This window comes from Sorex araneus, chromosome 2, assembly GCF_027595985.1.
Source record: "Sorex araneus isolate mSorAra2 chromosome 2, mSorAra2.pri, whole genome shotgun sequence".
NCBI lineage: Eukaryota > Metazoa > Chordata > Mammalia > Eulipotyphla > Soricidae > Sorex > Sorex araneus.
This window is the reverse complement of record NC_073303.1, coordinates 129,762,801-129,788,854: the sequence shown is the minus strand read 5'-3', so window position 1 is coordinate 129,788,854 and position 26,054 is coordinate 129,762,801. Positions and strand designations below refer to the sequence as shown.

General features: G+C 55.4%; 1 protein-coding gene across 26 annotated transcripts in view; it reads left to right on the top strand.

The window, feature by feature from the left end:
• PTK2 (protein tyrosine kinase 2) overlaps window positions 1–26,054 on the top strand; it is a 112,971-nt gene that overhangs the window by 69,255 nt on the left and 17,662 nt on the right. For 5 of the 26 annotated variants that reach the window (XM_055128298.1, XM_055128299.1, XM_055128290.1 and 2 more), the window contains 11 exons: window positions 907–990; window positions 1,986–2,003; window positions 5,943–5,999; window positions 7,514–7,534; window positions 8,528–8,625; window positions 10,858–10,942; window positions 14,776–14,933; window positions 16,475–16,590; window positions 17,377–17,477; window positions 19,637–19,726; window positions 22,505–22,709. In XM_055128298.1, the coding sequence (XP_054984273.1) occupies window positions 907–990; window positions 1,986–2,003; window positions 5,943–5,999; window positions 7,514–7,534; window positions 8,528–8,625; window positions 10,858–10,942; window positions 14,776–14,933; window positions 16,475–16,590; window positions 17,377–17,477; window positions 19,637–19,726; window positions 22,505–22,709 (1,033 nt within the window). The remainder of the gene's footprint in view (window positions 1–906; window positions 991–1,985; window positions 2,004–5,942; window positions 6,000–7,513; window positions 7,535–8,527; window positions 8,626–10,857; window positions 10,943–14,775; window positions 14,934–16,474; window positions 16,591–17,376; window positions 17,478–19,636; window positions 19,727–22,504; window positions 22,710–26,054) is intronic. The other 21 variants (XM_055128294.1, XM_055128295.1, XM_055128296.1 and 18 more) reach the window with 10 other exon arrangements.

The following is a 26,054-nucleotide window of genomic DNA, read 5'->3' as shown; positions in this document are numbered from 1 at the left end:
TCCTGTGGCGTCAGAGTTGAGCGTGCGTGGCTGTGAGCGTGGGGCCCGTCTGCTCCCTCTGCCCACAGTCCGCTTCCATCTCCATCCTTCCCAGATCCTTGGAAAGCGAGCTGCAGGCTTGGTGGGCCTTTGCTGGGCCACGTCTCAGTGAGGTGCTTGGGCTGGAGTCAGTGGAAAGTGAGGCGTCCACTGTGGCAGGGGCCACTGCCCAGTGAGCTCTGTTAGTGCTCATGGAAATTGCTTCCCAGTCCCGCTGAGGACCCGCACACTCCAGCCTGGCCACTCACAGAACCCTGGGCAGTGCCCGGTCATTCGTTGCCCCATGCTGGCCACCTCTCAGGCACTCATGCCCCTGCCCCAGACTACACTGGTGTCAAATGCTGTCCTGTGGGTTCACGGCAGGACCTGTGTGCGAGGTTTGGGAGCCTCACACCCGTGGATCTGCCGTGGCCGTCCCTGCCTGAGCTGTGTCTCTGCTCCTGGGACCCAGCAGAGCCCCAAGCATGCCTGGACCCAAGTTCCCCAAGGGCAGCTCAGGCAGCTCCCATGAGCCACAGGCTGCCACCTGGTACGTGCTGACCATCACAGACATTTGGGTCACTTCCTGGGCCTCCTTTTCACTCTGTAAAATCAGTGGTTGCCTTGTGTCACTGGCCCTATTCTCTCTTGCTGAAATTGTCGCTATCCTGTGATTATTTCTGCGGAAAGAGGACATGACCCTTTAAAATACCTGTGGTTTTGGACAATCCAGGCCAAAAGCATGGTAATGCAGGGCAACACTGACAGGTAAAAGCCTTGTAGTGGTGTGTGTATGTTCGTGGCTGTACCTTTAAAATGTTGCAGACGTTTTCTTTCCTACTGAAATAATGTCTCTGTTTCTCTCTCCCCTCCTGCGTCTCTGTGAAGGAATCACTCACTGCCAGCACAGAGCTAAGAGGGCTAGGCGCTTCTTCCCCCTGGTGTTCTGCTCCCACGAGCCTCCTTCCGCCGGTACTGCTCCTTTCTGCACAGGCTTACTGGCCAGGCTGTACCCCGGCTCCTGCCGCCTGCCCGCCCGCTGCCTGGCTGATGCCCCTCGGGGCCTCGCTCCTGCTGCCCGTCGGCCTGTTTGCGGGTGCATGATGGGGCCTGGCGGTGGCTTCCCGCACTCCCCATGCAGCACGCAGTAATGGGGGAGGGAATCTGGGATGCCGCGGAGCAGAGGAGGCAGTTGGGGCTTTTGGGGAGCCCCTGGGAAAGCACAGAGACCCTGTCCCCATCCAGAGCCACTTAGTGAGAGAAGATTGGTGAGGGTGTGTCTACCCCCTGGCTGTGTCCACCTTCCTTGGGAATGTGTGTTGAGCCAGGGCTTTGCTGAATGCAGGTGACTGGCCTAGCAGGCTCCCAGACACCTGGGACAGAGTGCGTGAGCATGCACACGCACGTGGACGCACATACACACACACACCCTGGAGCAGAGTGCGCGCGCGCGCGCACACACACACACACACACACATACATGAGACACCCTCGAGCAGAGCGCGCACATGCACGGGGACCCTGCAGCAGAGCAGACACACACACACACACACACACACACACACACAGGCACTCTGAGGCAGAGCACACACACGCAGGCACACCGGGGCAGGGCACACACACAGGCACTTTGGGCAGGGCACACACACAGAAGCACCCTGGGGCAGCATGCACACACACACATATGCATGCACACTCAATGCACACAGATATCTTGAATCAGGGTGCACATGTGCACACACACAGGCACCCTGGGGCAGAGCGTGCGCGCGCGCACACACGCACAAACACACACACACACACAGGCACACAGGCAGCTTGGAGCATAGTGCAAGCTCGCCCTGCAGCTGTGCCCCGGGAACTCTAGTGGGGGGTGAGCCTCTGTTCCTGTCATTCTAATAGTGTTTTTCCTCTCTCCTTCCCTCTCCCTCTGTCCCCCTCTCTTTGCATGCCTCCTGGATCTGCAGATGAAATTAGTGGGGACGGTAATATTTATTTTCACCTTTGTGTTATGATGAGTTGTTTGTTCATGTGACTACAGTGCAGCTTTTCACCAAAGGCAAAATACAGTTAGGTCTCACCAGTGTGACAAGAGAAAGAGCTGGTGTCCCACACAGCCCGGGGCTTTCTGGCCATGTTAGGAAAGCAACCGTCTCCTAGGAGGTGGCCCCAAGTGTCCCTTGGTGAGGCCAGTCCCTGTGATGGTAGCAGTGGGGTGGCGTCTGGCCCAGGGTGGGAGTCCCTGGCCGGGCTGTGGAGCAGGAGAGTGAGCCCGCCCATGATTTCTGACGGGTCTTGGGGCTGTCTCCGGGCTGTCACGGTGCTGCTGAGGACAAGCGTGAGATCACAGGTGTCGCACTGGAATCTCTGTTGCGGTGATGGACGCAGGGACTCTGTCCTCCGAGTGGAACTGAGCACCAGGGGGCATTCCCTGGCAGTGCTGGTGTTGGTGGAAGGGCTCCCAGAGGCCCCTCACAGGCCAGCAGGAGTGTAGAGGCTGTTCCAAGGCTGCTGGCATGGTTGGACTGGGGTTGGCCTCTCAGCCCTCACCTTCATTCCCCGCAAGGTGGAAGACAGTCCAGGCCATTGCGGATGAGGCTTTCCTATGACTGTCCTGTGAAGGTGCATTTTCCTCATGTTTGTACCCGGAATTCGACAGGACGCATGCTATGGTCCCACATGAGGCCTAAGCAGCACCCCCGGGCGGAACCTCTTGCTTGAACTCAGACATCAACAAACAAGGCCCGGGGCTAAGGATGGGGTGCTCTGGGACTCTGGGACCAGTAGAGCCTCAGGACCAGGGCGGCTTCTCCAGGCCAGCCCCGGCAGTCAGCAGTGATGAGCCGTGCTGCCTTCCTGGCCTGTCCGAGAAGACGCAAACAGTGCTTGCCGTACGCTGGGGTTTATTGTCAAGGCTGGGGAAGGGCTGTGAGGTGCCCTCTTGCTCCTCCTCACAGCCTGTGATCCCCTCCAAGGTCACACAGCATCGGGCCTTGAGACCTGTCCGAGCAGTGGGGAGCTGGCAGCAGCCGTGGGATCTCAGGGCCCAGCACCCAGGGTTGTCCGGGATCACAGCCTAGTGAGAGGCCCACACCCCACTCTGGCGGAGGGGACCCAGGCTTTTCTCTCCTCACTGCCCTTCCTATCGGGGTGCTGCCTCACGGGGAGACCCCCAGGCCAAGTCTCACATGGCGCTAGTGGACTCGGCAGGGCTCCAGGCTCCATGACCACTCTGGCTGTGGCATCTCCTCAGCTCCACATGCAGCTGCGTCCAGGGGAGCATGTATCCCGTGTTAGAACCCCACACACTCGGTGGGAGAGAACCAAGGGGGAAGCTCAGTGCCAGCCGGGCAGCCGTGTGTCACCCAGAGCCTCATCCTCAGCCTGTGATGTGTATCAGCAGTCATTTGCCCATTTTATGCATCTCATGCCAGTGTCTCCCAGGGCCCTCCCTGACCTTGTGACCATATCACGTGCCTACCTGCATCAGTGATACAGTAGGTCACATGAGTCATTGTCTGAACTGTCACTTATAGAACTGACACTGGTTTTGTTGTTTGTTTTGGCTTTTGTGCCACACCCAGCAGTGTTCAGGGTTACTTCTGGCTCTGTACTCAGGAATGAGTCCTGGTGGCTCAGGGGACCTTATGGGATGCCGGGGATCGAAACCGGGTTGGCTGCATGCCAGACAAACACCCTGCCCACTGTGTTGTATCACTCTGGCCCCTAGAATTGTCACTGTTAATAGAGCTGTCACGTGTCATCGGCAAAGCTGTCACTCTGTTGCTGTCTTGCTACATGTCACTCATTGTTCTATCCCATGTGGTCATCCATCAACATCATTGTTCTGATAGGGTCTGGTCGCTCACGTCGTTACCGTGTCACATAGCTTTTGTTGGGGCCATTAAACCACCCGGGTCTCGTGCCACCTGACACCTGCACGAGGCCCTTGGCCCCTTGCAGCACCATTAGCATCTGCTGCATCTAGGACAGCTTCCGTGCTGGACTCACTCCTAGGACCTGCCACCCATCCTTTGGACTTGCTCTCCAGGACTGTGACCAGCTGCCCACTGTCTCAGGCTGGGCTTGAATGTTCCAGGGGCTTTGTGGAGGCAAACTGCTTGTCATGGCCATGCTGTGTTAGTCTGTAATCTGAAAGTTAGGGAAAATGTAGGAACAAATATGTTTCAAGAATGCGTGGGAAAATGTGTTAAAGCATTATATGTGAGGTGCCCAGATCCAAGGTCTGTGGACTCCACACTATGGATCATGCTCTGTAAGAACAATCCACAAGCCCGTCATCTGCAACAGAATTTCTCTCAGACATCCAGAATCTATCTCAGAACCATCAGGAGATTCCTGGGTCCTCTATCCAGAACCATCAGGAGATTCTTGGGCCCTCTATCCAGGACCACAGGAGGGATTCCTGAGTCCTCTACCTAGGACCATCGGGAGATTCCCGGGTCCTCTACCCAGGACCAAAGGAGGGATTCCTGGATCCTCTACCCAGGACCATCAGGAGATTCCTGGATCCTCTACCCAGTACTGTCAGGAGAGATTTCGGATCCTCTACCTAGGACCATCACAATATTCCAGATCCTCTATCCAGGACCATCGGAAGATCCCTGGATCCTCTCCCCTGGGCTGAGACTTTACACCAGGTGCTGTTTCTTTCCTGGAGAGGCCTGACCAAAGGCAGCCACCTCTCGGCTCCTCGGGGGACCTTCAAGTTCCAGCGTGGGTGTAGCTGCTCTAGGAAGGCAGTCTGTGCTGGGGTGCAGTCCCCACCATGTGCCATCAGGGTCTCCTGCACTCTGCTCCGGTGTGGAGAACAGACTTGTCACGGTGTACGGGCAACAAAGGGCCCGGGCGATGTTGAAGTGGTGGATGGGTGGGTGCTCGTCCCGGGAAGGGGCTTGGGGTATATGGCTGCACCTGGGCAGCAGCAGCTTCATCCCTGGTGAGGCCCTGCTCTTTCCACCCACTTAATGCTCCGACTGTACCTTGGATGTTGGTCTCAAACAGGACCCTGTTGTGTCCTTCCCTCATCACTGCCCTCCGTGGTTCCCTTCTGTCCAATGTGCCATTCACAGAGCTCCCATGACCCTCCGACCCAGGAAGCAGTACTGCAGGGCGAGCAGGCATGGAATTGCACTTTCTGTCACCCAGACACGCCCGCAGTGCACAGACATGAGTTGGATGGGGTGGGCCAATAGTGGGACTTCAGTGTGCCATGGCATGCGCCCCGATGTCTGGCTCTCATCCTTGGAGCCCGATGGTGGCAAGAATGGCAGTGCTGTTCTTCCCTGTCAGATTTGCCTCTCTACAGCTGAGTGCATCCCTGCCTGCAGACCTTAGCGTAAGCCCAAAGCCAGGCAAGCAGCACTGGACCTGGGCGGGGGTCAGTTCTGTTGCCAGAGGGGCTAGTGGAACTTGTTTTGATCTGGTTTTTGTTGTTATTTTACTCGCTTTGGTAGCTGTCACATTCCCTCTTCAAATACATAAAGTTATAGGAGGTACTTGGCCTGGGGTCCTAGTGGATTATCTCAAAGATCTGCGGTGACCGGTCTCAGCTGTGCTGCCGAGTCCGATCCTGAATAGAATCTGAGCCAAGGTGGTGCCGGGCCCGCGGAGGGCAGACACGTGGGCTGCGGGTCGGGGGGAGGCTTGGGTTGGAGTCAGGTGTGGTGGGTGGGGCGCTCTGGTCTGAGGGGCTGTCGGGCTCGTGTTAGCACTCCCGCAGGATGTCAGGCTCCTTCTGGATCACGCTGGGCAGAGACGGAGTGGCGGTGTCTCAGGACTGTCTGCCTGAGACAGGCATTTAGTAGGCATTTAACAAAGGTCGTTTTGCCTTTTCAAGATACCTTAGAGGCCGGGGGTGAAGTATTTAACCTCTCCCAACACAATCTGCTCCTTTCCTCCAGAAACGGACGATTATGCCGAGATCATAGACGAAGAGGAGACATACACCATGCCCTCAAGTAAGAGCCTCTGCTCGCCCACCGCTGTGGGTGCTTCTGGCCTCTTAAAACTGCTTTCAGTGTGTTGTGTGCACAACAGAAATGCTCTTTTCCTTCTTTAGAATTCTGTATTAGAGCCTAGAGCTTCCATCATCTCTTGCAACCAAGTGTTTCTAGCTCTGTGATAATGTGCTTAACGCTTTGGCAGTGTTCGAAATCAGTGTTCTGAACACACAGATAGTCCATGGGGTGTGCAGTCACTGACTTCATTTCCCCCTAAACGGGTTGTTCTTTACTGCCACTGAGGAGACCTCCCTGTGCCCTGGGGTGAGTGTGGAAGAAGCTGCCCTGCAGGCTCAGCATCTGCAGAAGCTTGGACACCCCAATTGCCTGGTGGAATGGACTGTGCCCACTTGAATCAGAGAAGTCCTTTCATTCTTTTTTATTTTTTGGCCCACATGTGGCAATGCTCAGGGGTTACTCCTGGCTCTGCACTCAGGAATTACTCCTGGTGGTGCTTAGGGGACCCTATGGGATGCTGGGGATCGAGCCCAGGTCCGCTGCATGCAAGACAAGTGTCCTTCCCACTGTACTGTTACTCTAGCCCCAGTCCTTTCATTCTTGAAACGAGAAAGCACTCATGGGAGACAGTGCTGTAAAATGTACCAGAATGAGGCCCTGAGTTTGATCCTTGCCCCCTGGGCTCTGAGCACCACTTGTACGAGTACCACTGGTACGTCAGCTTGGTCAGCCCCAGGGAGTTCGAGCACCCCATGGCACCGCAGAGCAGCACAGGCCCTTGTCCTTGGGCCTCGCATTGAGCCGAGCCTCTGGGCAGGAGGGGACCTGGCACCCCCCCAGTACCACTTGGGAGGCCCAAAGGAGGAAACAAGATGATTTCTAAAATGAATGAGAGGATAATTCACGTTCCTTTCCTGAGGTGAACATACATGTGATGTGATGTCCGAGTTCTGATCTGTCTGTGTGGCTGTGACTCGGTGTGGAAGGATCAGCCGCAGGAGCTGAGACCGCCTGTGCTTAGCTTATGTGTCTGTATGTGCGTGGTGCGCGTGCATGTGCGTGCGCTGCGTGTGTGTGTGTGTGTGTGTGTGTGTGTGTGTGTGTTCTTATGTGAGACTTTTGGTAGCAATTAGGGAAATGTGTCTATTCAGATGTGCATTTTGCTTAGCCTTTTCTACATGCCTGCAGAAAATCGTGTGTGTATTTATTATTTACAGTTGATTAGTAAATGTCCAACATGGCTGACTTTTGTGGTTTGTAGAACCACAAAAATAGGTTATTGTTTGGGGGTTTATGAAATAGAAATTACAAAGCATTGTTTGTTTGAACTTTGAATTCATATGGCAATGTTTGATTTTTCCATGTTTAGTCCTTGTCTGAATCCATGTTTATGGTTAAAATATTAACAAAGTAAACATAGAAATGTGCTTTCCAAGTTTGTTGCTGTTTACTTACTTGCTTCCAGCTATTCTAAGAGAGGTCTTCAATTTTTTTCTCTTTTAATTGCAATACAGAAAGCTATGGAATAGATGAAGGTAACAGGACTCCTTTAAAATACTGCATTTGCTTGCATTGCAACCTGTGGAATGATATGGGGTGTTTCTGTTTTCAGTTAATTTTATTTTTAAACTATTTTCATTGGTTTACTCATGTTGTTAAATCAATGGAACTTACTGGCTAAAGTGATTTTAAAGAGGAAAATCACCGTGCACACTGGGACTGGCATCTCTGTCCTTGCATAGGGTGAGAACCCGGGAAGGAGGGTCCGTCCCAGCTCTTCCCTTCCCTGGTGAGCGCAGCTGGCATGGGCTGAGGGTGGGGGTGGGGCTGATCGGCTCAGAATTCAGTCTATTTCCTAGGGGATGTTTTGTTGCCTTATGCCTCACCAGCGGATGGAACAATTGGTTTTCTACAATCACCACTAATGAAAACAGTAATTAATTTGAGGCATATGCTTTCAAGAATGAAAAATGTTCGTAATGAATTGTGATCTGGTCGGCCTTGACTGCCAGTCCTCTGATTTTAGAATGAGTGTTTGGGATCTGCCCTCTTTAAACTCTTTTAGCACCATAAATAATCCAGAGACTAAGACCGCGATGGAGGAGTGGAAACTGGACTGTGCGGCACGGCGTCTCCGGACATGGCCTGCTGTTGCCCTTTGACAGATGGCTGGTTTTCACCTCCATGTATTAATACTTGAACTAATAGCATTTATTAATTAGCATGTACTTTAATATTTGGAGAACTTATTTAGAAAAACAACAAGCAGATAAAAACTTAAACATTCAAACACATGGGAAGCTTTGCCTCTGGTAAAATACTTCCTCTTCATAGTTCAAGCAGCACTTAACAGTAACGTTAGTCTGAGACTGTTTGAGAGGGTCCCACTCTGTCCCGACATTGTGTCGAGTGCCATGACTCCGATGAAATGTTCTCCTGTGGGTGGTAATGAAAGGAAAAGTGTTGAATGCTTGTTCGTCTGGAATGTTCGCCTTCAGTGTTTTTGATGTGTGGGTCCTGTTTCGCAGCCAGGGATTATGAGATTCAGAGAGAAAGAATAGAACTTGGACGGTGTATTGGAGAAGGCCAGTTTGGAGATGTCCACCAAGGCGTTTATATGAGTCCAGTAAGTCCTGCGAGACCATGGGGGTTGGGGCGAAAGGCCAGCTGGTGGAGCCCCCGTCTGACTGTGGAGACCCAGGGTGAGCCCCTGACACACCCCGACACAGAACTCACTTGCAGAACTGCACTCAATCTGTCATCCTTCAGGAGCCCCCGCACTGCTGGGCAGTGCCACCCTACAGAAACCGAGAATCAGACATCTGGACTCTGACCATCTCAGTGTAAATTGCCTCTCGTTTATCCTCACAGGTTTGACATTCCTGAGGTATTTTGCAGTTGACCTTTATAAAACTCGTTACAGATATCACTGTACTTGGTACATTCAGAATCCAAAGAGTAGCCCGGCTCGCTCCTAGAGGGCTGGTCTGCCCATGCTCTTGATCAGTTTCTTCCATATGTCAGAGTTCCCAAGCAGAAATGAACAGACACCAGGGGCTGGAGAGACAGGACAGTGGGGAGGGCGTCTGCCTTGCACACAGCTGATCCCAGTTTGATACCAGACACCCTGTATGGCCCCTGAGTATTGCCAGAAGTGACCCCTGAGTGCAGAGCCAGGAGTGAGCCCTGGGCACTACCAGGTGTGACCTCAAAATCAAAAAGCCAAAACCGGACAAGAAATAGAGCGATAGCTGCTCCAAACGAGGAGAGAGCAGCCCCATCCCTGCCTCCTGCCTTTCACGGGGAAAGCAGATATTCCCCCATCAGCCTCTAGATGCGCTCAGTTCCATTACTGAGCTGTGTGATTTCTCTCGGGGGAATGGGGTAGACGCTGATTCCATCCCACTTCTGCACAGCCTGGTCCCCGAGTGCTCCCAGGAGTGACCCCTGGGCACCGTCTCCAGGGCCCCAAACATAAGAGAACAGTCTCTGCACCTCAGAAAGACCCCAGGCCCGGGAAATGCTGCTAGAGCTCGAGCATGTGCCTGGCAGGGTCTATCCCAGAGCTGCTGCTCCCACCCTTCCCCCCCCCCCCCCCCGCCCACACACACACAAACTCTGGTGAGGCCTGGCACAGGGGAGCAGAGAAAAATCCTGCCTTTAGCGCTTGGCACACCCCTGCCTCACTTCGTGTCACATTTGCAGGTGGACATGCCCTCAGCCCTGCTGCTCTCAGTCACAGGGTCCCTTTGGGCCCAGGGCCTCTCACCTCCGTTCCCAGTTCAGGTCCATGTGCTGGTGGCCCTGGACAGCTAGTACTGCCACAGACACCACAGGCTTCTCTGAGCAGCCCTTCCGAGGGGTCGCCTGTGGGTGGAATTGCTGAGCCAGGAGCCCTGGCTGGCTGCCTTCCGGGAAAGGAGGTCAGATGTTCCTAGTGGCCGTGGTGCCGCGCACGTCTTGTCCCCACCAGCTCCTGGAGCAGCTGGTTCAAATGCCGTTGTAGAGTGATACACGCATTTCCCCACGGCCTTATCCTGTGGCCCCGAGAGTGAAGCCAGGGCCCTCACCGTGTGTTGGGGACAGGTGTCCGGGACACACCTGACAGTGCTGAGACCTCTTCACCCAGTGGTGGCCCAGGCAGTACTCTGGGAGCCGCATGTGGTGCTGGGGACACTGGACCAGGGCTGGGTGCCTGCTTAATCCCCATGCTGTCTCTCCAGACCCTTTAGGTTTTGGGAGTTTGGAGTTTTGTGCTTGGGGCACACCTGACCGACTCTGCATAGGGGTCGTTCCTGGTCATGCTCTAGGGACCATATATGGCGCCGGGATTCAAAGCAGGCTGCATGAGAAACCAGGCAGATACTTTCTGCTTCTGCTGTTGCTTTTGCTGTTTCACCCACGGTGGAGCTCAGGGCTCAGGTGACTTTCCTTTGCGGGTGCCCCGGAAAGTACCCCTCTCTTTTCCAAACCCATGAGCCAGCCTGAGCAGCAGGAGCATATTTTTGCATGAAGGAGCCCAGGGTTTAGTCCCTGGCGTCACTTACTGCCTGGGGTGACAGGAAAGAGTCCTTCTAGGCATGCCTATTAGTCTCTGTCCCCGACTGACCCCTGCGCTCAAGCCTGGTCTTCCACTTCTGCTTCTCACATACACGCCACACCGCCCACATGTACCACATATATACAGATACAGTCCATACATAAACAGACATACACCACACATACACTGGCCTGCCCCTTCCTGGCCACCCCCGCCGCTCAGTGTGTGCATGTGTGCCCCTCACATGCATGCCCGCTGCCCCTCCCCCCCGGGGAGAACCTCTTTCTTTGTGTGTGAGTCTGTCCTTTCCCTCTCCAGGAGAACCCAGCGCTCGCGGTCGCTATAAAGACATGTAAAAACTGTACTTCGGACAGCGTCAGAGAGAAGTTCCTGCAGGAAGCCTGTAAGTTCCCAGATGTGTCTATGGAGTTTGCTGTGCGGGAGTCAGAACTGTGTGGGGCAGTGTATTGTGCTTGCTGACATGGGCAGCAGCATGACAGCATGACTCTTCCCTTTCCCCTGCACCCGTGACCTGTAGGCACTTGTGTGCTGGGCTGGCGTCCTTGGGTACGTGATTCCGGCCTGGCGCTGCAGGTCCAGTGAAGGAGCAAGGTCGGGCAGTGCTGGCCCTTCTCTCTTGGTGCCCACGCGCTCCCCCCATGGCTGTGCAAGCTACCCATCCTCCCCCTGATGTTGACTCGGGGTCTGGTCTACCCATATGTTCTCCCCCTCCTGCTCTTGCTTCAGCATCCCCCCTCATCTACCCGTCAGAGAAGCCGTTGCTGACCCTGTAGTTGAAGGGGACTCGATCGTGGGCCTGTCTTCCTGGCACCCGTCATGGTTCCACAAGCTGTCCAGGTGGCAGCTTGTGTCCTTCACAGGCACACGGGGCCCGGGCAACACATGGGTGCAGCCCTCACCCTCCTTAGGCCCCATGGAGGAGTCTGCAAAGAAGTTATTCTGGGCTCTTCATCCAGCGTCCAACATGTCTGTTTGCTTCCTGCTCACAGCCCAGGGCCAGCCCCGGGCCTTGCTCTTGAAAGGTGCTCATGGGTGCTGGTCATTAATCTTGGTCTTCCTGGTACCAGGTATGCTGGGTGACTCTTTGCTCTCCCCAGCAGCACACAGGGCCAAGAGTTGGTGTGGTGGGTTCTACAGCCCACAGCCATCCTGCCCGCTCCTTGGGCCTCTCGCGGGCGGCTGCTGTGTCTTGTTGACACACCCACATTTCAGATACCTCCAAGCCTGACTGCCTAGTTATTTCCTCTGCTTCCGTGGTACCTGTGCACTCACAGAAGCAGCCCCAAGAACCCTCCTCCTCCCTATCAGGGCACCTCTCTGGCAGGGACACCGTGATTCCACCCAGGTTCCACAGGGCCTTTTCTCCATGTGCAGATGAGGGGAGGCTGCCCTCAAGGGCCACCCCACTGTCTTCGTGGAGCCCAGCTCTGCAGCGCTGGACCTTGTTGACGCCAACCTGGCTGCAGGGGCGGGTGCTGTGAGACGTGGGCCTCTGAGCACCACGCTGCGAGGCTGCCTCCCCTCACCCGTTCACTTTTCAGCAAGGTGCATGCTGTGGCTCTCTCCTGCGAGCCAGGAGCGGGCACGCCCATAGCCACGGCCCTATGTTGCCTCCGTGGGACACCAGAGAAGGAATGCCATTAGGTCCTGTGTCCTGTTCTTGGTGAGTGGGATGGAAAGTGCAGGAAGGAAACCCAGGGTTGAGGTGACTCAGGAGCGGGTGAGGCAGCTGCGCCAAAGTGGAGTGCGCTGTTTAGGTGTTGGTGGCTGACAGGCGGTGGCACCCCCACGCCTGCCCCGGACACAGTGTAGACCGGCGCATGCCATCCCATGGGATATCTCCTCAGGACTAAAGAAGCTGAGGACTATTTGGAGTTGTTTAGTCTCGAGGAGGCGTGCCAATCAGAAAAAAACAGTGAGCGCTCTTTAAAGGGCCGACACAGAAGCAGATGTTGTAAACAGTTATGACAGTGTGTGCTGCAGAAGGCCCAGGCGACCATGAGTAGGTATCAGAGAGTGAGCCAGGGAGCCCCGTGGAAAGAGAGAACCGTGGAAAGCCCTATCGGAGCCGGGACTGGAGCACCTGCCCGTCAGCCTCAGCCCCGAAAACAATTAGTACGTGGATTGTGTTCCCGACAGTGACAGTTTCATAGCTAGCAATTAGTAGTTCTCAGAACTTGGAAGTTACAAAATATTTCGGAAACGGTGAAAAGGATCAGATGGCCCAGTGAAGATTAGAGACGGAGGCACGCAGTGAGGTCTCTGCCCCTTTCTAAGTCTTGCCCAGCTTTTACTGGCAGCATTTAGATACATGGTTTTATAACATGTTAGTGATGTTAAAAGACTCGGTGGAATTATTTTAATGTTCTTGGTTTGCATAAGGTCAACTCTTTACCAGTCCCCTAAATTAAAAAACAAATCCTAGGGCTGGAGATACGGTACAACGAGTAGGTGCTTACCTAGGAGGCACGGTATAGTGAGTAGGTGCTTGTCGTGCACACAGGCTTTTGTCTCTGGCACACTGTGTGACCCGCACCTTCCACTGCCCCTGAGCCCCATCAGGCTTGATGTGCCCCATCAGCACAGAGACACGAATAAGCCTTGAGCACCACTGAATGTGCTGCACCTCCAAAAAAAAAGAAAAAGAGAGGGGTTGGAGTGACAGTACAGCGGGTAGCATGTTTGCCTTGCTTGTGGCTGACCTGGGTTCAATCCTTGGCATTCCAGGTGGTCCCCTGGGCCCACCAGGAGTGATCCCTGAGCACAGAAGCACCACTGTTGGTGGTCCAAAAACCAAAAAAAGAAAAGAAAGAAGAAATCCATTTTAATAGCATGACATCAGACACCTTGGTCTTGCCGTCGCTTTGGTGTTTGGACTGCTCTTGGCTGAGCATGTGCTGAGGCCTGCAATCCTGCTGGTCAGTTCTGTCAATTCATTCCTGAGTTGGGAATTCTTGGCAGCTGCCCTGTGCCTTGATAATCCAGGCATTGTGTAAGGGGTCCCTTAGCACTGGTGTTAGAAATGACATGCACATATCAGCACGTGTGGGGCAGGTGTGAGGGGTCGGCCCTCTGGATTGTCCTGGCACAGGTGATGATCACACTTGGGGCAGCTGTCCGTGTGAGCAGGGCAGGGACCTGCCTGTTACTGATTATGGTTCTGTTGCTTGACATCACTGTGCCATCACCACCACTAATGTGCCCCCACCTTCCTCGCTGTCCCGTGTCAAGGCCAGCCATCTCTCATCCTCTCTAACAGTCTGAGGATCTGTCCTCCCTACTACCCCCATTCTGTGTCTGTGCCCTCCACTCTCTGACTATACTTGGCCTATCCTGCCATGTGGGCTCGGGGCCTGTCCCTGGCCAGCTCTGTGTGTGGGTCCCCAGGCGTGTCCCTGGCCAGCTCTGCATGTGGGATATGGGGGCATGTCCCTGGCCATCTCTGTGTGTGGGACTCAGGGCGTGTCCCTGCCCAGCTCTGCGTGTAAGACTTGGGGTGTGTCCCTTCCAAGCTCTATGTTTGGGACTTGGGTGCTTGTCCCTTCCCAGCTCTGTGTGTGGGACTCGGGGGCGTGTCCCTGCCCAGTTTTGGGGTGGGGGGCGCTCCAGGACATGTGTCTGTCCTGCCTCTTTGTCATGTGTCACACTCCAAGCTGCAGTGGCATAGGTGTGGCGGCTTTCTGACTCCACATTTTGCATTTGGGAGCTGAGGCAAAAACGTTGGGTCACTGCTCCTGTGGGCAATGTGTTTTTCTATCTGAGATGTCACTCACCATTGTCTCTGGAGGCTGAGCAGGCACGTCCCCCAAGCAGCATGAGGCGTCATTCCCACACTCTCCCAGTCACTGGCTGTGGGCCGTTGCCACCTCACTGCCAAGTCAGTGGGTACCTTTAACCAGAACCTGGACTCCGTGGTATAGGCAGGGGACTGGGACTCACAGGGAGGCGCCAATGTCAGTCCTGCTCAGGATCCAGCCCCCAGAGGGCCTCCCACACCAACTCGCGCTCTGTACTCAGGCAGTGCTTGCTCCGGGCTGCCTGTCCTGGGGCGATTCTCCCCAAGGCCGTATCTCTGGAAGGACCTGCCGTCCAGCACTGCTGGGCTTCTTGGGAGAGTCCCGAGAACCAGGGACCTGGTGCCCCTTGCTTGCTGGTGCCTTTTCCCTGGGCAGTGGCTGCAGCTCCCTCAAGTGCTGCCCCCTACCTGGTCTCTAGCCGGGGAGCATCTCCAGCGAGTTCCCCGATGCGACTGTGCGCCCCATTTGCCTGCAGTGACCATGCGGCAGTTCGACCACCCTCACATCGTGAAGCTGATCGGCGTTATCACTGAGAACCCTGTGTGGATCATCATGGAGCTCTGCACGCTTGGAGAGGTACACACCCACCAGCCGCCACACCGATCCCCTCTTCTGGCTGCTGCCTGGGGATGCTGCACTAGCTGCTGGTTCCTGCGTCTGTGGGATCAGTGACAGACGCGTGTGAGTGGGCTGTAGAGACGGTGCGGGGCATTCAGCCTAGAGCCAAGCCGAGCCCTGGCACTATGGCCCATGGCCCAAGAGCCCCTGCATTGTGCTGAGAGACTGAGAGAGCCCGTGGTCCTCTGTACGTGCATCTTCTCCCTCATCCATAGGGCTGGTGCTGCTCTCTCCTTCCCCTCCCTCCATCCTGGCCTCATTTCCAGGGTCTGCACTTGACTGTTTGGCCTTCTGAAGCAGTTGACACATTTTGCACCTTCCTCCCTTCTTTAAGAGCACCCAACACTGCTTGGCTCTTTCCAAGCGGGAGAATTTCTGCAGTTGGGGTCCTTTTCCTTCAGGGAAGCACTGCCCCACCCTCCTTTGCAGGACACCCCCCTCCTCCTCCATACACATGCATGCACACACACACACGCATGTACACACACACACACACACACACGTGTGCACACCCCCATTGCACTCTCCTCTGCCCTGGGTGCTGGAGTCTGGGGGGGGGGGGCCCTCTGGCCCACTTCTGACCGCATGGGCTCCACATGTATTTTTTTATCCCCAGCTCTCTTCTGCATTTACTTTTGGAAACTTTGCTGATCATTTATTTATTTACTTATTTTCAGCCTTTCACCCACGTGGGGCTCGTTGTCTGGGGGTTGCTCCTGTAGGGCCAGGGCTCCCCAAGATTCCAGCCTGTCCAGCATGCACCCGTCCTGTGAGCCTGTTCCCAACCAAGGAAGCTGCTTATTTTTCTGGCTCTGCAAAGCTCCGGGGCCAATGCTGTCGAGTCCCTGTTACTTCCCTCTGCTCTCTCTGCACTGAGCTGCTTCAGCCTGACCAATGGTCAGTTCAGCTGGAGAGTGGCCTGAATGCCAGCCCGAAGCCTTTCATCTATGGGCATTGGGGTATGCCTCCCCATCTCCCGTTCCCCAACTCCCATCCTTCACTCACAGTGCCCGGTCCTTGGGGTGCACTATTAGGACAGACACGTCTGTCTGTCCACCTGCTAGTCTGCGATGCTCTACTCAGTGTCTTGATTTTTTGATTTTTTTTTTCTTTTTGGGTCACACCCAGCGATGCTCAGGGGTTACTCCTGGCTTTGCACTTAGGAATTACTCCTGGCAGTGCTTGGGGGACCATATGGGATGCCGGGGATCGAACCCGGGTCGGCCGTGTGCAAGGCAAACGCCCTACCTGCTGTGCTATCGCTCCGGCCCTCAGTGTCTTGATTTAAGCACATCTTTTCTGTTGTTCTTTGCACACTTGCTAGAAAATCATGAGGATTTTAGTCCTACAGTAGGACGAAAGATGCCAACTAACCGTAACCCGAGCTAGTGTGTTCTGTTGCTTTGCTGAGTGAAGATTGAAGCCATTTTCATAAAAATATGCTTGGAAACTGTTGCTAAATCGTTTCCCCTGTTTTGTCTTGGGCGCTGTTCCGAAAGCTGAGGTCATTCCTGCAAGTGAGGAAGCACAGCCTGGCCCTGGCCTCTCTGATCCTGTATGCCTACCAGCTGAGCACAGCTCTCGCCTACTTGGAGAGCAAGAGATTCGTGCACAGGTGAGCACACATGCTGGACAGGAGGCAGACAGACTGCCCCCCCGCGTGCTGCCAGCTCCCCCCGCCTACCCCTGCACATGCGGCCAGAGGCAGCCTGTGCGTCCTGCTGCAGAGGCTGTGAGCTCGTGTGCGGCGTCTGAGACAGGCTGCCAGGCCTTGCCAGGACCTCGTGCTTCCTGCTAATTCCCAGTGGAAGTGGGGCTCGTGTGTATGGAGGTTCAGGCCCCAGCTGCCTGTGCTGGCCCCTGTGTGTCTGCATGTCCCCTGCACAGCCCTGCTGCCCCAGCAGTCTCAAATACAGGTGTTCAGACCTGGCTTCCTGCAGGGCTGTAGGCCCCCGCCATGTCTGTCTCGTCTCAGAGATGGTGACGTGATGCTTGGACACACATGTAACTGTCCCGTTACCACAGAACACACTTGCCGGCCAAATGTGGCATCTCCAAGTTACTGAGTTAATGCCTGCACAGAGGTGCAGCACTTATGAATGAAAAGCAGTGGGTTGTTTTTAGGGAAAGTCAGCCCCACGGGCATCACACACAGGCACTCCTGTGGGGTCAGCCCCTCAGGCATCACACAGGCTCTTCTGCAGGGTCAGCCCCCCTGGGAACATCACACAGGCTCTTCTGCAGGGTCAGCCCCCCTGGGAACATCACACAGGCTCTCCTGCGGGGTCAGCTCCCTGGCATCACGCGTGGGTTCTGCAGTCTGCTCGTGTGTGCCTTCACAGTAGAGTTTGGATCTGTCTTCTTCACCTTCAAGTCTGTCATCCCAAATTCCTCCTCACAGGGACATTGCTGCTCGGAATGTTCTGGTGTCCTCCAATGACTGTGTGAAATTAGGAGACTTTGGCTTGTCCCGCTACATGGAAGACAGCACGTACTACAAAGGTCAGAAGCCAGATGGGTCTTGGGGGCTCAGGTGGGCTCGAGTTCTTGAGGAATGTGCTGAGATGCTTGTGTCTCTCAAGGTAGAGGTACAGTGTCACCTCTGCAGTCAAAAATCGTCTCCTTAAAAGGCGGCATCTGTCCGGGCTGGCAATCTCTCCAGAGCTGGCACAGATACAAGGCTAACAGGGAAGGAGGCAGCATAATCCTTGAACTTGACATCAGAATCTGGTCTTTAAAAGGGTGGGAATTAAAGTTGAGCTGCACTGAAGTTGAAATCATTTGTTTTGTAAGAGACCCTGATAAAAGAAGGAAACAGCATAAGCTATAGCATACCTAGCAAAGAACTAGTATTCGCACTGCAGAAGAAATCTCCAGACTCTGAGAATTGTTACCCAGCTGGCAGATACCAAGAGGCACCCCACTGAGGCGGGCCACACATGCAGATATGCACAGAAGCTCTTCACAGCTCTAGCCATTGGGCACGGCAGCTTGAGAGCAGAGACGGCTGGGGTAGGAGGCCCTGAGTTGCACCCCCGCCACCAGAAAGCAAGACCGGGCCAGAGCCATGGTACAGTGGGGTAGCACTGGCCTTGCACGCAGCCCTCCTTGGTTCGATCCCCAAGCCCTGCCAGGAGTCATCTAAGTACAGAGACAGGAGTAAGTCCTGAGAACCACCCGGTGTGGCCCAGAAGCCAGGGAAAAAAACAAACAGCGTTTTGTAGATCGTGAAAAATCTGAGCCTGCAGCTGTTGTCACTTCCCACCCCCGGCAGCCGTATCTTTGTCTCTTCTCAGAGCAGGAAAGTGTGTCCCTCAGCCTGCACGCGCTGCTTAGTGGGCGTCTTTGGCCATGAGACAGGTGGACAGTCCGAGCGGCCTTCCTGGGGTTTCTGCTCCATGGGTCAGTGTGAGAACTCAACTTGAGGGGCCCAAAGAGATGCTTCACTGGGTAGGGAGCTTGCCTTGCACATGGCCAGCCCAGGTTTGATCCTGGCACCCCGTATGGTCTGCTGAGCCCCACCAGGTGTGGCCCCAAAAACCAAATGAAGAGTTTCACCCAAGTCCCGTTGGCTGACTTTGTCTGGGATCTGTGTTTCTGAGGACTGAGATCTCTCCCCCAGTCTCTTCTTTTTGCCAGCCCAGTCATGTTGGCGTCAGGCCACATTGCCCCTCAGAGCATGACTGGAGCCTTTATCAGTCCATCGTCCTCTCCTGGGGCTGCAAACAGGCTGCATGATCCAGGACAGGCGCTGGAGGCGTAGTTGCTGTGTGGCTGCCCCTCCTGGGGGCCAGCCACAGCTCTGCCTGCTCTTCTTTGCACCTGCGTGAGTGCAGGTTACGGACAGAGCTCGTTTCTGTGTGTGTTCTGCTGTAACTCAGGGCATGGCTCTCAGATTGTGCAGGCTATGACCAGAGCGCCTCTGCTGGTGGCCCGTGTCGGGGACCCTCAAGACTGCGCCTTAGTTTGCTTGATTAGTTGTTTCTTTTCAGAGCGAACAAGGCAGTGTTTTCTGCTGTTTGTTGTGTCAGTATTAGGCTGGGGGCCACGCTGAATCTGCTGCTCCGACTGTGGGTCTCACCAGTTCAAGTCCTGGGGGTCCAGGAAGAAGCTGAAGTGTGAGGGTCCCAAATGCACTCAGCATTTGGGGTCCAGCGGGGCGGCGGAAGGCCGCCGAGGTGCTCTCCCTCATGGGCCCATGGCGTGGGGCAGGTGGCCCATGGTGAGGGTCTTCTGAGAGCTTGCTTGTGTGGGACTGGGGCTGTTGGCATGCTTGAGTTCATGATCATGGGCATCCCTGCCACCCATGCTACTCCCCTCCACCCCCCCTCCCCCCACACACACACCCGCAAAGCCTTGGCAGCCACATCCCTGGGACTCTGCAGTCCCTCCCTCTGGGCCCCGCCCATGTCTTCACTCTGCGGAACTGCCTGCCCGAGTAGGGTCTGGTCCGACCCAACTCTGTGCAGCCCATGGGGAAACAGGGCCCAGGGCCTGACCCTGCAGAAAAGGGGGCTCCGGGAAGCACTGCCCAGGCCCTATGTAACAGGGCTCTCTCCCCAAGGACAATGGCAGTGTGGGTCTCACCCAACTGTGGATTTCACCCGATTGTGGGCCTCTGACAGGACAGGTAGATTGACTTTCTCCCACCATTCTTATAGCTTCCAAGGGGAAACTGCCTATTAAATGGATGGCTCCCGAGTCCATCAACTTCCGGCGCTTCACCTCGGCCAGTGATGTGTGGATGTTTGGTAAGTATCCGGGACTTTCTGTGGTGTCTTCCCGCTCTTCATTGTCTCTGCACAGAGCGGGGCTGTGCCTTTCCTGGTGCTCTTGTTCCTTGATGTCAGTGCAAGGATGCCTCCAGGCTGGGCACAGAACCTTCTGGAAGGTTCCGACTGTCGCTGTTCTTGTTCCTGTTTCTTGTGGGAAGACAGTCCTCTGGTGCTCCTGGAGAGCGCCCTGCCCCCTCCTCCCAGCAGCCCCAGCTCCGAGTGTCGCTCTGACCTGCATCTCTCGAAGCCCCTTCTTACTTGTCTCAGAGTTCCACGACTGACCCTTGGTCATCATCGTCTTCTATCACTGCTCTGATGTCTCCCTGTCTGTCCCTTTTCCTGCTCTGGGCCTGCTCCGGGCCACAATCCTCCAGCTCGCCCACTGCAGCCCCTTGCCCTGAGCTCCCTTCCTCACTCTCTTCCCCCGTCTTCCTCTTCTCCATATGGGGGTGCCCTGGGGAGGCTGCCCTCGCCCGCCCGCGCTCCCCGGCGTGGGTCTTGTGAGCAGGCCTCTGTGCTGGGGTGCAGACTTGGTGTCGCTGCCTCTCAGCCGCCACCAGCCACATCTGTCTTATTTCCTGCCCACAGTTGTGGGGTTCCCTGTTTCTTGCCCTGGTTGCTGCTGGGTTAAGAACTTTCCAGTAGAACAGGAGGCAGGAACTTGGCCCAGGAAGTCTTGGCCCTGAGGCCACGGAGCTTGTGTGCTGGATGGGCCACAGAGTAGGTGCCCGCTAAAGGGAGCCCTTGTCTCCTCACAGGGCTGCCCCCCGGGGAACCAGGCCTTCGGTCCCGTCAGTGCTCCTTTGTTGGTTTTTGATGGGGCCGTGCCCACTGGTGCTGCCTGGGTCGTAGCTGCCAGGGCCTGTGTCAGACCCCTGAACCATCTCCCTGACCTTGGTGTGTTACTCTCTTATTAATCAGTGATGTTTAATAGCTGTTCAGTCAGAGCAAACGAGTTCAAGAGTGACAAAGGAATATGTTGTAATTTCATTGGCATCCACCCATTTCTTGGTCTTTTAAAAAATAATATGTTTGAGGTCTGGGAGTTTACTCAGACTACTCAGGTATTCAGTCCCCAACACTGCACAGTCCCTTGAGCACCACCAGATATGTCCCAAAGACACCCAGTAAGTCATAAAGATCCTTTTTATAGTAAGTGACATCTTGGATGACAGTATTGGATGAGTGTTAAACGTTTAGTTTTTACTGATAGGTGATAGATGTAAATTCCACGGGCCAGACATATTTAAAATTACATCTGATGCTTCTATTATTGATAATATGGGTATAATTTCCATTTCATTTTGACTTGGTGTGGGTTTTCTGTTTTTGGGCCACACCTAGCAGTGCTCAGGAGGTATTGCCAATCCAGTGCTCAGGGGTCCATGTGGTACAGGGATTGAACTCTGCCCTAATGTTAAGTGTATATTCAGCCCTTGGGATCAGTTCTGCACACCCTGCTCCTAATTGGGGGAGAAGTGGCAAGCTGTGGGTGGGGCTGCCTTGGTCAAACAAGCTTTCCTTTATAACTGCTGGAGTTCTGGCTGATTTCAGGATCTAACTCACATAAATTTGCTGAAATGCCTTTCTTCCTTTTAGGCAGATATTATCCTAGGTCCTGAAGATGCAAATTAAGTCACAGGTCCTACTCGCGGCGCAGTGCCAATTACATCCGATAAACGTTTCATGGAGGAAGTGGAGAGGGAATTTTCCCCAGAGTCAGGAAGAATGTTAGGGAAGAACTTGTGTTTCAGAGGCCCTTGAATGTCAGGGAAAAGGTGCTTGGACACACTGTTGGCAGCAGGATTGTCATGGTGTCCTGGTCCTCAGAGGCCGCTGCGGTGGCCACCAGGTTGCCCTGGAGAGGTGTCTTCCTATGCTCCTGTGGCCCTGTCTTCCTGGTCCGCTGCAGACTGTTTGCCTGTACATAGTAAAGCCGAGTGAGGCTGAGAAGGTGGGCTTCCTCAGAGCCACGAGCTGCTGAGGTTGGCTGTGAAGACTGGACACAATTGCAGCCCCCCCAGAGAATCTCAAGACAGTACCATGTCTGGTCCTTGCATTGCTAGCCAGCCTAGTCAGGGATTGCCTGGAGCAGCATTCCTCGACCTCTAGTATTGACATAGAAAGGTTGAAACCACTGATTTGCCAGCCGCCATGTGATGCACAGGTGGTGTGCAGGGCAGTGCTGCCTGCAGGTGTTGGGGAGCTGCCCCTGGGCTCGCCCTGCCTTGGAGGGATGAACAGATGAGGGGAGTGAAAGACACCTTCGAGTCCAGTGTTTTGTGAGCTGCTTCATTGGACCTATGGCAGCTGCCGGGTCCATTCCAGGCATGGGAAATTACATTAGATGGACAGAGTGGACCCACTGTGGGTGGAGCTGTCCTATTGTGACCGGGGCTTTTCTGTTGTGAGTGGAGCTCTCCAACTGCAGGCCCAGCTTTCCCAGTATGGGTGGGGCTTCTCGACCCCATTATGGGCGGAGCTTTCCTGCTGTGGGCAGAGGTTCCTGACCTACCGTGAGCAGAAATGTTGTATTGTGGGCGGTGCTCTCTGTGGGCATATCTATCCCTGTGTGGGTGGGGCTGTCCCCCCTGTGGGCAGGGCTCTCCCACTGGAGCAGTGTATACTGCATGCTGCTTCATTTGCTGGCTTGCATCGAGTCCCAACACCGGTGCTCTTGTGCCAGCTCTGCCCATGTGCCTTGCCCCAGGAGCATCCCTTGTGCTGATTCACTGTTTTCATCCCACCTCACAGGTGTGTGTATGTGGGAGATTCTCATGCATGGTGTGAAGCCTTTTCAAGGAGTGAAGAACAATGATGTGATCGGGCGGATTGAGAATGGGGAAAGATTACCAATGCCTCCAAATTGCCCTCCCACCCTCTACAGCCTTATGACGAAATGCTGGGCCTATGACCCCAGCAGGCGGCCCCGGTTCACTGAGCTCAAAGCTCAGCTCAGGTAGGAGCGGGGAGTGGGCCGGGCTGGGGTTGGGGCACGCAGCGCAGCTCAGGCCCACACACACTCACTGCTTTCTGCCTTGCTGGTGTCCTGAGTGTGGGCACTTGGCTGCAGTGACCTTCTCCTCCTCCTCCTCCTGCCCCTCCTCCTCCCCTTCCGTCCTCGTCTGCCCATCCTGTGGTGGTTCCCACTCTCTTCGTGTTTTCTGCCCACATGCTGCCGCCCTGGTGCTTTCCTTGTGCTACAGAACACGCCCCACGGCCTTCCTGCAGCCAGGAGGCAGCTCCTGCCAGCCTCCCCTGCATGCAGTGGGGATCTGTTAGGTGTTAGATTTCAGGCCCTCTGCCACCTGGCCTGGACCTCTGCTGTGTGCCTGCCCAAAGCTGGGTGCCAGGCTCTGGGCAGGAATTTCTGAGTGGCCCTTGAAACCCGCCGGTCCCAGCATGAAGTGGGTGCTCCAGGGGCACTTGTAGACTGGGTGTGTCCAGATTGAGAATATACACTTGAGTAGGTGTGTTTGAATTTCGTCCCTGTGTGCGGACCGCCGAGCAGCCTACTGGGGGCTTTGTCACAGGTTTCTGCTGGGGTGCTTGCTGAACGAGGAGAGTGTTGGGGAATGCTCCTGCCGACGGGAGCAGTAGGAAGGCTGCCCAGTCAGCCGTCTGCTGGACACAGCAAGCTTGGGTCCAATGGGCCAACACCAAGTCCTGGCCCCGGGGTGGAGAGGGGGTGCTCAGTAGTGAAGTCCCTCGAGAGCATTGTGGCTTGGGCTCTTCCCTGGACCCCTTGCCCAGTGATAGGCGTGGCATTTCTTCCATGGCTCCATACACACGTGCACTTTCCTTCTCGCGCAGCCTCTGTCCTGCTTCTTCCCACCCCTGGTCCCTACTCTCAGCTGTTCCTGCGGCCGCCACTCCTAGCTCCCTCTCCCTCAGGTGCCATACTTGGGTTTTATCTCTCTGTGCCGGGCCTTCCCGTCCACTCAGCCCCTCCGGGAAGCCAGGTGCCCTCCCCCTCATCTTCATCCTCTTCCTCCTGGGCTTTTCTCTTGTGCCTTCCTCTCTGCTAGGCCTCCAGCCATTTCCTCGTCCCACCTCTTCGTGGCCCTGAGCAGGCAGCCACTGGCACAAGAGGCTCCTGCAACCCCGCAGTGACCCATTCATCCCACTGTCACATGGGCCATGCTGTCCCCTCCTTTCACCTGCTTGCATCTGCTCATGGCTCTCAGCTTCTGCAGTGGCTCTGGGCACCCAGCTGCTGGGTCCCACCCAAGCCCAGTGCGAGTTCTCAGCTGCTTGCGTTCAGCCCAGCGCCGCATCGCCGAGCCTGGGAGCCGGGCATGGTGCCGCCAGGGGCAGGATGATCAGAGCACTTTCCTTGCCCTCGAGGAGCTCACAGTCTAGTACGTCTCATCCCCTACTAGACTGAAGCTCCTTGAGGACAGGGATCGTCCTACTCACCTCAGGGTCCCTGCAGTCAGGGCTGAGCTGCCACAGGTCGTCCAGAATACACATAGACACACACACACACACACACACACAGCCCTTTATACATGAGCCCAGCAGCCAGACTCTGACTAACACACACACACACACACACACACACACACACACACACACACACACACACACCCCACACACACACACCCCACACCACACCCCCCCCATATGTGAGCCCTGGCAGCCAGGGTTTCCCTAATTCTGAGGCAGGCTTGCCAGGCTGGCTCCAGTGGACAACGCATATTGCCTATGGGCAGGTGCAGGATGCAGCTCATGTGCTTCACCTGAGCTGAGGCCCAGCACTATGCAACCTCCTGAGCCTCTGTGAGGGCCCCTGAATACTTCAGTCTGCCGGGGTAGTCCTGTGGCTCTAGCTGTAGGGCCAGGCTTGCAGATATCCCTGTGGTCCCCTGAGCACTGCTTGAGGAGCCTTCTGCACCTCCATTTTATTTTATTTTATTTTATTTATTTTATTTTATTTTATTTTATTTTTATTTATATATTTTTTTGGGGTCACACCTGGCGATGCACAGGGGTTACTCCTGGCTCTGCACTCAGGAATTACTCCTGGCGGTGCTCAGGGGACCATATGGGATGTTGGGATTTGAACCCGGGTCGGCCGCGTGCAAGGCAAACACCCTACCCACTGTGCTATCACTCCAGCCCCCATCCATTAACATTTTAATAGCCTGACTGCTGGGCAGCAGTGGATCCTGGTGATTCAGGTCCATTGGCCAGGATCTTTAAAATCTCTTACACCCAAGGTTTGCAGAGGGGAGAGATTTGATCGTGCTTCCCCATGACAGTCCAGCTGTGCCTCGTCTCCTGCTTATCTGCCCAAGAGGAAGCGGTGCTAGCTAACTGGGATCACTCAGGCTGCCTGCCACGCCCGTGCCTTAGCCAGCTGGGGAAAGTCACTTTCCGTTGGTCCTGGGCCTCACCCGGCCTCTGAGTCAGTCAGGCCTGTAACTTCCGCTCTGTAGGAGGGGCTGGTTTCGGGAGAGCCTGGGGATGGGCCTGCCTGAGTGCTCCCGAGTGCCCTGCCTTCTCTCTCCATCTGTCCCTGATCAGGCCTGGGTCTCACACTCAGGGCAGCTTGCAGCAGTGTCGCCGGGACCCTTTCCTGTCTCCCTCTGGGGGTCACTGCAGGTTCTGGAAGCCTCTTCCAGACAGAGGGGCAGGTGTCTACGTGATTACAGCTCGAGGCTTCATATCCTGTCCCCTGTCATCTTTAACTCTTTGTTGGTGTGAAAGGTAACAGATCTGTTGGCATGCCTGCCCACAGGACACAGTGCTATGGGTTGTGAAAATGCTCTTTCCCACCCCAACATCTCGCCTGCTTAGCCCAGCGTCCTCCCACCTCCTGGCAGGTGCTGGCATGTTCCATATCTCAGCCCTGTGTGGTTATCCAACCCCGAACCTGCCCCGGCCCGGCTTTCCGAGAGACTGGCCTTGTGATGCCTACAGCTCGAGAATGCTAAAGGCCAAGGGAGACATCCCCGTGTTACCATGACCCTCCCCTCCCACGTGCTGACCCCTCCCCATCCTCCCCAGCATCTGTGATCTGAGTGGCCGCTGAGGGCTCTGCCTGACAGCGTGCTTTCAGACAGGTGGAGCCTGTGGTGTGTTCGCGGACAGATGGCCTCCTCCCTCTGTCTGGGCAGCCAGTCACAACACCAAGAGCCTATGAAGTGGCTGGGAGAACTTTGGCGGGAGCACAGGCTTCACATGCGGGACACCGCGGAGCCCTCAGGCACTGCCAGGAGCCACCGAGACCGCCACGCTGGGAGGGGCATCAGAGCACCAGTGTGTCACCAGCTGGGGCCTGCAGTGACAAGAGCCCAAA